The sequence below is a fragment of the Mastigoproctus giganteus genome, chromosome 6, assembly GCF_048544385.1.
Source record: "Mastigoproctus giganteus isolate SK-2022 chromosome 6, ASM4854438v1, whole genome shotgun sequence".
In the NCBI taxonomy this organism is placed as follows: domain Eukaryota; kingdom Metazoa; phylum Arthropoda; class Arachnida; order Uropygi; family Thelyphonidae; genus Mastigoproctus; species Mastigoproctus giganteus.
In genome coordinates, this window is record NC_143580.1 from 153,573,989 (window position 1) to 153,587,725 (window position 13,737).

At 35.6% G+C, this 13,737-nt stretch overlaps 1 protein-coding gene across 1 annotated transcript in view; it reads left to right on the forward strand.

Moving 5' to 3' along the window:
* Positions 1-13,737, forward strand: part of Sym (symplekin scaffold protein) — a 662,620-nt gene that overhangs the window by 472,613 nt on the left and 176,270 nt on the right. The window contains exons 22-23 of the mRNA XM_090376545.1: positions 2,608-2,689; positions 8,144-8,231. Coding sequence (XP_090232671.1) covers positions 2,608-2,689; positions 8,144-8,231 — 170 coding nt within the window. The remainder of the gene's footprint in view (positions 1-2,607; positions 2,690-8,143; positions 8,232-13,737) is intronic.

Genomic DNA, 13,737 nt, shown 5'->3' on the forward strand with positions numbered 1-13,737 from the left:
TTGTAATTTTTCCTGTGCGTGTGAAAAAAATTTAATAAATAATTCTATTTACTAATAAATAATTCTGCAGCAGTGTATTATCAGGCAGAGACGTTGATTCTGGCAATGATTATTTTTGATTATAAGGTGTTTGTACTGGCACCTGTCTTAATCTTTTTATTGTACATTTTGAAGCACACTCTTGTAATTTTTCCTGTGTGTGTGAAAAAAAATTTAATAAATAATTCTATATACATGTTTGTCAAACATTTCTTTTTTGATTCAATCTAATTCGGCACCACAGTTGTGAGTGCTGCATAAGCATTTAAGGAAATTCCAATTTGTGCAAAGTTCTGCAGAACGCAACCCTTATGTAAGTCGTGGATTGTATACATTCTATATATACTGAGGGATCACTGAATTATGACTGCCTACCTAATACCCTGTTGGGCCACCATTTCTATGGATAACAACTGCTATTTGCTCAGGTATTGACTCCACTAGAATTCTGAAGACGTCCATAAGGACATCTTCAGAATTCTAGTCCGTCATATACTCCGAAATTGTTGCTTTCCACAATTTCGGAGTAGATGACGGTTGCTTGTCCATATGCTTCACTTCCCCTTCCAAAACATCCCACAGGTGTTCAGTTGGATTGAAGTCAGGTGAATTTGGAGACCAATCAAGATGGGTGATATCTTCACTGTTCATTGAACCACTTGCACAGAGTGTAGGCCTGACAATTCAGCACAATATCGCCTTGGAAGATTTCATTTCTATCCCTGGAAAATACAACATGGGAGGGTGCACATGGTCTCCTAAGAGCTGCCAGTAGACCTCACCAGTGAAATGCTGATCCATACGCACCTGTATCCTTACCAGTATCCACAGCTCTTACCAGCAAAACATGCCCTGTATTAAGCAACCACCACCGCCACCACCTGCCTGGATGGTCGGCACCATGCACAGTGGCTCCATAGTCTCGTGTTGCTTGCACTGCACACCATGGCATCTGTCAGTGTGTTGTATCGGGCATTTGGACTCATCCAACCATCGGACTTGTGTCCAATCCTCTAGTGTCCAAACAGTCTGCATTCACTCTCGACAATGATCAGCAGTGAAGAGAGGGTGTCTCTTGGATCATCTATTATGGAACTTCATACGCCTGAGTGTGCAGCACATTGTCATTTAGGATATTGTTCTTGCATTCCCCATATCATATTTTGTGATGTAAACTGTTGCATAGTGACCTGCCTTTGAGTCCATAAAATCCCCAGCACCCTTCACATACCACAAACATCCACCTTGCATAATCCTTTATGGTTCTGTCGGTGAGAGGTAATTTGACCCATTCAACATCATTCTTGGAACATCTTAACCACAGTGGGCCATGCGCATCCAAGACAGCCCGTTTCCGATATGGAAGCACCCGACATGAGTTCCCACAGTCATGCCCCTTTGAAACTCTGTGATATCTTTATTACATTCCATAACTGATACTTTATCACTTTGACTTGCATTACCAGGTGCATATTTCCACTGATCTAGCATAGGAAGCTGTTTGATTTTTTATACTGTGAGTGATGCAGCATAGTCCATTATGGATGGGGTCATAATTCAGTGATCACTGAGTGTATGTATACCCAGCAGTATATATTTGATATTAGTATACTAATGGTATATTATTATCTGGAGCTTAGAAGGTGTCATGGGATCAGGAATAGTTTCAGAATGGCACCTTAAATATGTAAATTGTAGTTTGCAAACAGGAAGGAAATAACATGAGATTAAATTGAAATAATTAATTAAAATTCAGTGCATAAATATAGAATCGGTACTTTTAAGAAATGAAATGTGGGGGGAAGTGAGGTTATATCCATGAAATTTGGAAAATGCAGAAACAGTTTTTTAATAATAGAAATCTGAGGAATTAGTAGTCTATGTATAAAAATACACATACTTTTGACTACTAATTCCTGAGCTTACTGTTATTTATGTGCTTAACTTACCAGTAACCCAAATAAAATTACTTATTTGGATTAGATACGTACTGTAGCCAGAAAAAAACAGTTTCTTTGAATATATAAAGATGTTACTGGGGGGGACTGGCTTGATGACAATGTGATTGCACAGAACCAAACACTCAATTTCCAAAATAGGTTATACTTTTGCATTTTTAAAAGCTCTGATAAAATTTATCATTAAAAAGTTTGATTTTTAAAGCTGTTTTTAAATTTATAAAAAAAATCTACTGTTATTACAAAGGGGTGAACATATGCTGTGGGTAGTGTTTTTTTTTTTTTTTTTTTGCTTTTACTGTATGATGATGCTGCTTCTTTGTATCAGCTTGCTTCCTTGTGGTGTCATTTGCCACTGCTATTAATAATAATAACTTCAACATTGTTTTTCTTAAAAAAAACTACCAAGAATGTTTTTAATTTGTTTTGTTGTTAATGTTTAGAACTAAACTTTTATGTATGGTTTTCATGTACGGGGTGTGCCTACTAAATATGTGCCCATCCCATGGAATAATTTTCTCTGCAGATGGCTGCGTAGATGATCTTTATATGTAAAATTTTGATATTTGTATATCAGTATTATTATATTATTATATGATTTTATTAACAGGCTTTTGCTTTGAGAAGTTTAAAATTTTTACTCGATTCACTCCCTCCATCTGATTTGATTTTGGATTCCAGTACTAGGCCACGTAAGTTTAATACTTTAATAATAGTTGAAACTATATGTTAGTAAATCTGATTTATATAAAAATTGCTCTCTCTCTCTCTCTCTCTCTCTCTCTCTCTCTCTCTCTCTCTCTCTCTCTCTCTCTCTCTCTCTCTCTCTCTCTCTCTCTCTCTCTCTCTCTCTCTGTGTGTGTGTGTGTGTGTGTGTGTGTGTGTGTGTGTGTGTGTGTGTGTGTGTGTGTGTGTGTGTGTGTGTGTGTGTGTGTGTGTGTGTGTGTGTGTGTGTGTGTGTATTACCATAGATACTGGAGTATAAGTTGATTCCCTAATTTTAGGTCCCAGGAAGTTATAAAATGTATTGATCTGTGCATAAGTTGATGTTGAAAAATGTGCTTTGAGGCATATCCTCATTGCCTTATTTTTGTTTTTGGCATTTCTTTCAGTACTTGTTCTGTTTTCACCAGTCTCTCATGAGAATTTCAGAAATTACAAATTTTTGTGCAGCTTCTTGATTATTTGTGGCCGCTACAAGATGAATTATTTCATTTTTGATTTATTTCAGCCAGACTTAAGACTTTCCATGAACCAGTGTTATCAACTGCACTTCTGATTAAAACGAAGGCACTGTAATTTGAATTTCTGACTACTGCACAACTACAACGGTAGGCACCCCAAAAAATCAAGATATTTTAGTGTCACCTGGATTTGTTGTTTAGCACTGCTCAACAAAGTAATTACTTGATATGCAGTAATCTATGCACCACACTCACCTTATAAAGAACTGAGAATGAGATGGATTTTTCCTTAAATATTAGGAAATTTATTTAAAGTAATCACATTAATTTTTTCGCCATATGTAGAAACCTGTTACAACCCATATATGAGGAAGTGACACTAGTTTTTTAAATATCGAACATTTCTCAACCTATATTTGATTTTCTATAGTAATAAAAATTTATATATATTTATTCATGCCATCTCAGTCTGTAGCAGTAGTAGTGGTGGCATGTAATGCAAGAAAGCTAGTGTATGAGCTTATGCAGCATCAGCCAAAAAAAAAAAAAATCACACCATTCCCTCCAAATGCCTGTCCAGAACCTATCAACTTCCACAACGACAGATGGAAGTTTGTTCCAGCAATTAACCACCTGCTGGTTAAAGGCAAATTTCTGCACATCTATTCTACATCTGTCTTTTCTTAATTTGAATTTATGCCCCCTTAGGTTCGTAATCTGAACAAGTGGAAAGATCCCATCAGAATTCAGCGTGCTCAACCCATTCAAGGCCTTATACATCTCAATCATATCACTGCGCAGTCTCCAGCCACTGCAATTTGCAGAACTTAAGCCACTCTTGGTAAGAGGATCCCTTCATTCCCCTCACCAATCTTGTTGCCCTTCTCTGTACACTCTCAAACAAATTGACATCCTTCCTAAAATGAGGCCTCCTGACCTGTATGCAGTACTCAAGGCGTGGCTTGACTATTGCCTTATACAGAGGGACAATCACCTTCTTTTCCCTGCTAGCAAAATTCCTGTATATCATTGACAAAACCCCATGACCTGCCCTGGTAGCCTATCTGCATTGCTCAGAAAACTTCATATCTGACTGCGCAATTGCTCCCAGGTCTTTTTCATTTTCTACCACCTTAAGTGTAGTACCACACAGTTGGTACTTTTCTCTCGGGTTACTTCTACCCATATGCAGTACTTTGCATTTGTCAAGGTTAAACTTCAGTTGCCACATCTTAGGCCTATCTGCCCAAATTATCTAGATCCTGTTGCAGTAGCACACTGCCATTACTGTCATTAACAACCCTGCCAACCTTTGTATCACTGCAAACTTCGACACTAAGCCTGATCAATATCATTGATAAATATACCTTCAACAATATCATTGATAAATATACAAAATAACAGTGGACCCAACACCGAACCCTGTGGTTCTCTACTAATAACATTAGTCCACAAAGAGCAGTACTATTGATTACCACCCTCCTTCTTCTCTTACTTAACCATCCTTTTATCCATTGTAGCAACTTACCCTTAATACCATTCTGCTCCAATTTGTACAATAGTCTTCCATGCACAACAGTGTCAAATGTTTCTTGAAATCCAAATATATGATATCAAAATTATTTTATCCATCCAGTTCCTTTGTAACTACATCATAATAACCAATCAAATTTGTCAGACAAGACTTTCCCTTAACAAACCTATGCTGTGTTTGAATTATTGCTGCAGTCTTGTCTAGATGATCCTGCAATGCATCTTTGACCAGTGACTCCATTATTTTACCCAGAACAGAAGTTAAACTAATTGGTCTGTAATTACTCGTGTCACCCTTCAATCCCCGTTTGTGAATTTGGGATACATTTGCACATCTCCAGTCCGTGGGAACCTCCCCGGCGTCCAAGGATGCTCTCATAATTATGGCTAAAGGTTTGCTTAGTTGTTTTACCGCCTCCTTTAATATAACTGGATAGATCCCATCCACCCTAGGTGCTTTTCTTATGTTTATCCAACAATTTCTCCTCCACTTTGCTCTCAGTTATTACAAAATCATTAAGTACCCTGCTACAATTTGATAACCTTCTGCCATTTTCAAACCTTAGTAATTCCTCATGTGTGAATGTATATGCAAAATACTCATTCAGTTTGTTTTCTATCTGAGCAAGATCATCAACAGTCGAACCATCGATGTTAAGTGGACCAATCAGATTCATCCTCTTCCGTTTAGAGTTCATATAAGTAAAGAAATCCTTGCTGTTTTTCTTAGCATCTTTTGCCAAGGATTTCTCATAATCTGCCTTCGCCTGCCTAACCTCCTTTGTGACTTGATTACAGACTAGATTATATCTGCCATAGGCTTCTGAGTCGCTTGATAATTTATATGCATCCCATGCATTTTTCTTCTCTGTCTCTTATATAGTTCCAACAGTATATTTCTACCTTTACTGACACAATATGTACTCAATTTTTAATAAAAAAAATTTATATTTCCCTCATAACAACCTTACAGTGCTTTCTTATAGGCATGTGATATTAGCATCTTTTTCTTCTAATGCTTTCTTAGCCAGAGCCTCTGTAAGATGTTGAGAATTCAATCTTCCAGCTTGCCTGAGTATTGTAAAATTCGTTTCTTTGTTTTTTCTTTCTATACTTCATTTTTTCTGTCTCCTTCGCTATTAGTGTAACATAAGGGCAATGTGGATGCTATTGCTATCCTTTTCTCTATGCTACCTTTGCCTATTTTTAATACATTATTTTACACCTCCTTTACCACACTTTATTTTCCTTTTCCAATACCATTTGCATTACAAAGCATGCTGTAATTTTCCAACCTGCCTTTCTTATTTTCCTTATTTTTGATCTCCCTTCAAATCCACTTATTACTGCATACATTGCCTTGTTATTATTATTTTAATTTTATTATACTGTTTATTGAATTTTAGCTTAATTTTTCATGTACACTGCATTGGGATTACCATCCTTATCTTTATGGAAGAATTTGCTCTGTTTACCCTCATTATTATAAAAAAATTTAAAACATTTTAATACTAATGTAATCATTAGTATTAACCATTAATTTTTACTTTTTTTACTTTTCCCCTGTAGCTTCATTCTGTCTAATTGATTTTATAATTCAGCCTTTAATTTCTAATAATTCAGTGTAACACTTAGGCTTTTTGCCTTCTTTTCCTGTCATCCACCCTTAATACTTCTCTTTTTTCTGGCCTTTCTTTACTAGTGTGGCACCTTATGCTCTTTACATTTCCATCCGTCAGCCCCTTTTCTCACTTAATTATTAAAACTTTGCTTATATACTTTTGTATTCTTTGTTGCTGCTTCTCGCACCTATATACATTTGCCATGTCACCTTTATACTATAGCAAAATACTTATATATCCCCATTTTTACCATATTACATGGTGTTATTTTAAATTTAAAAATCTAAACCTTACACACACACACACACACACACACACACACACACACACACACACACACACACACACACACACACACACATTAAGCGGCTGTCCCAATTATCCGAAGTTCCACATAAAAAAAATTAAAAATGCAATGGACCCCTGCTTTACATTTTGTTCACTGTACAATCGAATCACATTACGATGGAGTCACCATAGTAAAGCACCATTCACTATACAATGTGCAGTAAGCGCCAGTCATTGTGATCATGTTTGTGTATTGAATTTTAATACAGGACTATTAAACAGCGATTCTAATTAGCAAAAATAGGGGGAATATTATCTACAGGCTATAAAAGTAAAGATATATTAAGCACAAATTTACCCTTTATTACCTTACGAATTAAAAAATTAAATGATACCTGAAAATCGGAAGAATATACGTGATAATCAGAATAATTAATACGTACTGTAATATGTACATACTAACTGGTTGACATTTCTGTTCACTGACATTTGTGGGTGAGGGTTAAAATTTAAAACAGTAAAAAGATAAGCAATCAATAACAAAGAACACGGCACACACAAATTGCAAGTAACATGATACACACAAGTGAGAATGGAGTAACAAATTACAAAGCTTTAAAAATAGAAATGAAGAGAAGATTCTGAAAATTTATTTTTTTATATGGTTGAAGATTCCATGAAAGTGTAAACACATTTCACCATAATAACTCACAGAATTCTAGCTGTCAGTATTATCGCAAATTCAATAAGATCGAGTTTACTGTCTGTTTATGATAGATTGCACTAAACAGAAAAGCTCAATAAACAGGTGACTGCTTATTGTTTTATGGTTGTGACCTCCAGAAATCCGACCAAACCATGTGATATGGTCGGAGATAATCGTAGGGTAATCTCCAGTGCTGCGGTCTCCTGCCCCGATTAAACGTCATGTTGTCCCAATTAAGCAAAGTAAACCCTGGCTATTGTCTCAATTGGATTCTGCTTTTTAAGATTTGCCCCAAATAAACGACTGCCCTGATTAACCAGTGGCCCAAATAACTGGAATCCACCATATATATATAAGCTTACAGCAGCAACAACAACTTGTTCTCAGTTGGAAGGTGAGGCTACAGGGTTACAGTATTGGAAATCTTCTTCCAATAAATCTGAAGGCATACAGAATTCCTTTAGCAAGCTGCCTGACCATTTCCCCATGTCAGTACACCTTAAAACTGGAATATCAGGGGATTTTAAAGAAGAAATTGACCAATATATGGGAATAGGCTGTCCCTGTCATCTGTAGAGGAGTTTCGGCAGTTTAACTTGCATTTATAAAGAGTGTGATGCATTTTATATTTTGCTGTAATTCTTTTTGATTTCTTAATTATTTTATTTATTTATTTTTTTTTTTTTTATGTTCATTGTAGTTACTAGATTTGCTTTTCCATTTTTGTGTTAATTAAAGTTTTACCTTAATTTATTGTATAAGAATTATAGCAACTAGAAAAATTGTTTCTTATTTATTAATAATATATTTTAGATCCCACATCTTGGACAGAAGATTATACTAAAGTTTGTCTCCACCTTTATCTGTCTTTACTTCCTGTCAATCACAAACTGATACATGAGTAAGTGAGATTAAGCAATATTTTTAACAAAACATGTTTGTTTAATGTTTTATTTTGTTTTCTAAAATTTTTCTGATTAATAAATATATAATGTATGACCATTTTCTTGTTATTTTTAGTATAGTGTGACCACAAGTTATCTTTCCTTCATTGTGAAATTAATAAAAAAAAAAAAAAAAAAAGAAAGGAAGTAAGGTAGAGAAAAATAATTCACCCACTGTTTAGAGAACCAAAAAAATGTTCTGTTGACATGTCAGTAAGTGATTCTGATTACATGTATCAAGTTATGCTATCCACATGAAAGAATCTTATGAGAATGTGGAACTTCTGTTCAGAAGTATTGTTGCAGTTTATGTAAATAGGACCTTTGAGCCAAAACCATTCACTATAAAAATTAAGGTTTTACCCCTTTCCCCTCCTCCCACAAATTGTGTCATCTGAGGATAATGAAGGAAAGATGTCATCTATAATCCACTATATTCTGTTTCAAACGAAATTGACACCATTCAGAGATGTAAAGCATTTCCTCCCACCACAAATGTCACAATGCTATGCTCTTACCATTAATGCATCACATCCTGTTTATTTTCAAATATAACAAAAAGGATCAAAAAATAGCTGTTGGAATTACAGAGGAATCACATTATTATCCACGGCATCAAAACTAGATGCAAATATATTAAAGAACAAACTGAATGAATCGGCAGAAGAATACTTCAAAGAAGTTTTCTTCTGTGTATTCATTCAGTGTGGATTCAGAAAAGGAAGAGGATGTACAGATATAATGTTCACTCTGCAACAAATAATCAAAAAGAGAAGAGAACAAAATTTACCAACATATTATTATTTATTGATTATGAAAATGTGTATGATAGTTTGAATCAAGAAAGACTATGGACCATTTTAGAAAATAATAACATCCCCAGGAACTAATAAATGCAATGAGAAATATATACAAAGACACAAAAATTTGCATAAAATATATGAATGGACACATTTCAGAACCTATATCAACAAATAAGGGTGTAAGACAAGGTTGTGGATTATCACCAACACTATTCAATGTTTATATTAACAAAATATTGCAGGAATGGAAAAAAAAACTTATAACAGATTGAATTCAGCTATCCAACAACAGAAAAATTAACACAATTTTATATGCTGTTGGCCAAATCAGGATGAATTACAGGTATTAACACACCGTTTAAATACAGTAGCGAAGAACTATAATTTAAACATATTAACTTTAAAAAAAAACTATAGCAATGTGTGGTAATGATATCAGACGAGTAAAGATAAAAATAGATGGAAACATCATTGAAAAAGTAACTGGATTTTTAAATATTTAGGAAATAGGATTTCAGAATTTAAAAAACATATGGAATACAAATTACAAATCTACAGTAGAATGAATGGAATAATAGAAAGAAATTTTGGCAAAAAAATGACAATACATAACATAAAATCAAAGGCAGCACTTAAATATGATAGTGAAGTATGGACACTCAGGAGGGGGGCTAAACAACATCTGGAAGCAGTCCAAATGAAATTTCTGAGACCATTACTGGGATTAACAAGGCTAAATCACCAAAGAAACATGCAACAGAAAGACTAAACACCTCCAACCCAATAGAAGAAATGCAAAACTATCGGTTAAAATGGAAAGAGCATGTAGAGAGAATGAGTAGGAAGAGACTACCAAAATTGGCCATGAACTACAAACCTATTGGAAAAAGAAACAGAGCATCCAAGAAAAATATGGATCGAACAGTTCTTTGAAGAGATTTAATGGTACAGGCTTTGTAAGTCTAAAATCCACTAAGTACAAGAAGAAGAACAACAAAAATATAAATTTTAAAATAATTATCAGTCTATATTAAAGAAAATAAATAATTTAATTGTAAGTAATAAAATTTTGATTAGTATGAAATTTGAAACAAAAAATAAACCATAAACTAACTTCAGTTTTTTTTTTTTTTTTTTTTTAATTTTGTGAATTTTATTAGTAACAGAATTGATGCTCTCCGTGATCATTTATTTTTGATTTGACTATACACTACACTCATAATATTTTGCATAACTGTACCCTTGAATTTCCCATGATTATTTTTGCAAAACAGACTTTTCAGATTATGATATTGCACCTGGTGAGCCCGACATGTTGTCTGTTTTTAAGAACACTGTATTCTGTTTCCTGGTCATATTGAAAGACATTGATCACAGGTACAATGTTCCTTTTACATACAAATGGATATAAAATAAAATTAATAGGAAAAAATTTCAAATTTTTATTGTGCCAGTACTGCCATAAAAATGTATAGAATGCCATTGATACCATTGGATTTTTTTTTTTTTTTTGTATCTCAGAGTAATACATAAATGAAGTGTGTAACCTTATTAAAATAGTTCTAATGAAGAATGTTGCCAAAGCTATGTACAGGAATTAAGTTGACTTTCGCTATTTAGAACTAAAAGAATAAAAAAATTAAAAAAAAAAAAAAATTAAAAAAATATATACATATCCATGCATTACAGATGCCAAAATCAAAGAAGGTGTATCTTTGGTCTGCAGATGAGAAAGAGAGAGAGAGAGAGAGTTAACAAAAGATGAATGCTTTGGACGAGTGTTAAATTTTTTGAAATTGGAAGTTTTGAAATCCCTCGATAAAAGTTTGTGAACATTTTTTCTGGGCAACAAGAGTGCAGATTACTAAAAAAAATCATGATTGAGAATTTATTACAAGTCTAGAAAAAAAAAAATCTAGGTTGCCCTTATATTATGAGGGTTATCCAATAAAGAATGATCATAATTTTTCACAAATACTGATTGCTATTTCTAGATTAGCTGCAGAATTTAATACCAAACCAAGCTGCATCAGCAACTGCACAGTTGAGTTGTGCAGACAGTTTGACTTTGGTGATCAGTCAAGTTTTCCTGTGTCAGTTTCTCCTATATAACAGTGGATGTGACACACAAATGCTGCATTCACATTTTGTTTCTGTGTCAAAAAAGCAGCAGTTGAAGCATATGAAATGTTAATAGAGGCTTTGTGAATGTACACTTCCATATAGCAAGCTTGCAAGTGGCTTAGAAATGTTTAAAGATGGGCAGGATTCAATCACAAAAATTGGCAGCCTTGGAGCTCCAACCACTGCTGTTATCACAGAAACCACAAACGCTGGTTCTGTAATCATGAGAGAAGCTCCTTGTATAACAGTAAGCAATTGATAGATCTGCCAAGAATGTCAGTAGAAAGCACGCAGTATTCTCCATGACAGTCTACATATAACCCTTGTTTCAGTATGCTGGGTTCCAAGGCTACTTACACCTGAACAAGAGCAAGTTCGCATGGAGGTTTGACAGGAGCTGCAATGGATAGTCACTGAAGATGGTAAGATTCTGCACAAGGCAATGATGGGGAATGAGACATGGCTTCATAATTTTGACCCACAGAGTAAGCAATAAAGCTGTGTGGAAATGTCATCGGCAACACTGAAAAAAGCAAAAGTTGTGGCTTCTGCAGGAAAGGTTATGGTCATTTGTTTTTTTGACATTCAATGAATGGTTTACCAGCACTTTGTGCCACATCATACAACTGTTATAGGACCTTACTATAGAACTACACATTCGTTGCAAACAGTCAAACTGGTGGGTGGTTGCTGCATCACAAGTGCTAGACCTTACATTGCTCATACTGTCATGAAGTACTCTGCCAGCATTAATGTCAAATATGTTCCTCATCCACCATACAGCTCTGCCCTTGCACCCTGTGGGTTTTTTTTTTATTTCCAAAGTTAAAAGAGGGGGAAAAGATTTGCAGTTCACAGAAGAAGTTGCAAAGACATTGGAGGCGGTTCTCAAATGCATGTCAAAAAAGGGCTTCCACCATGTTTTAGAAAAATGACAGAAATGTTGGAGTAAGTGCATTCTCATCAAATGGGGACTACTTTGAAAAGAACCATCAAAATGTGGATGATTAATAAACATATGGTGTGAAAAAAAATATATATACAGGGTGATTCACTACCAGTGCGACAAACTTGCTGAAGGTGTAGGGGGCACAAAGACGAATCGGAATCGCATAGCATTGCAGGGTCCAAAATGCCTTCGTTATGCGGTAGAGGACGTTGAATGGGAGGTCGCGTGTACAGCGATCCCACTGGAAGTCAGCATTTGCGAACCGGTTCCCGAGGCAGTAGGATGGACGAGCATTCAAACGTTGAACTGGCCGACATGCACCTCGCGTATGGAGCTGTGGACTGTAACAGGCGCGCCGCTCTGCGCTTGTACCAGGAACGTTTCACGCACAGGTGTGCTCCTCGTCATACGATTTTCGCACGTGTGCACAGAAGGTTACGTGAGACTGGTTGTTTCACGAGAGGTACCATGAATCAAGAGCGAACGACAAGGACTCCAGACAATGAGGAGAAAGTCCTACGTCTTGCAGAAGGCAATCCGAGTACGAGTACTCGAGCGATAGGCCAACAATTGGGTATGTCCCAATCCACTGTATGGAGGGTACTGTCAACAAACCAAACGAGTTCATACCATCTGCAACGCGTCCAATCATTGGAGCCTGCAGATTATCCACTCCGGAAGACTTTTGCTACTTGGTTTCTTCGCGAATGCTGACTTCCAGCGGGATCGCTGTTCACGTGACCTCCCGTTCAACGTCCTCTACTGCATGACGAAGGCATTTCGGACCCTGCAATGCTATGTGATTCCGATTCGTCTTTGTGCCCCCCCCCCCTACATCTCCTGGAAGTTTGTCGCACTGGTAGTGAATCACCCTGTATATAATCATTCTTTATTGAATAGCCCTTGGTATGAATATAATTACCTATTGCAAGGAATCGACCAGCTTTTTCTGCTCTGGCCAAAAATAAATAAATAAATAAAATAAAAATGAGTATAAATATTAATAAAAAATAAAGAATAAATTTATAAACAACTTATGTTTCCCTTCCTCACTTACATAATCCACCTGACTTTTGAATTTCCCCAAGCTGTCAGCCTGTTGCCCCTGGAGGTAATTTACTCCAGTAATTAAGAAAACTTCTTACAATCCAGTCTAAACATCTTTCCAACTAGTTTGAATTTATGATCTCTAATTCTAAAATTATTTTTAATAATGGAAATTTTACCTTCATTCATTTTACTAATCCCTATCCTCCCAGACCCTTAAGACCTCAATCAGTCACCCCCCCTCTAAGGTTCCTAATTATATGAAGCTCTTTAGTCCACATATTCAGTGTATTTCCTCATATGGGTGCCATTTGCAGATCTCACCAAGCAGTTTGTCTGTCTTTGTCATTGAGCTTCTTAAAAGGGTCCAAAGGCCCTTTTGAGAAGCTGGATATCCTTTTAGATGAATCCACATACTTGAACACACACACACACAATATTCCAAGTGCAGTCTTATAATTGCCTTATACAATGGAATTATCTCCTCTCTGTCTCTTCAAGCAAAGGTCCAATAAATCATTGGTAGGATACTATGAGCTT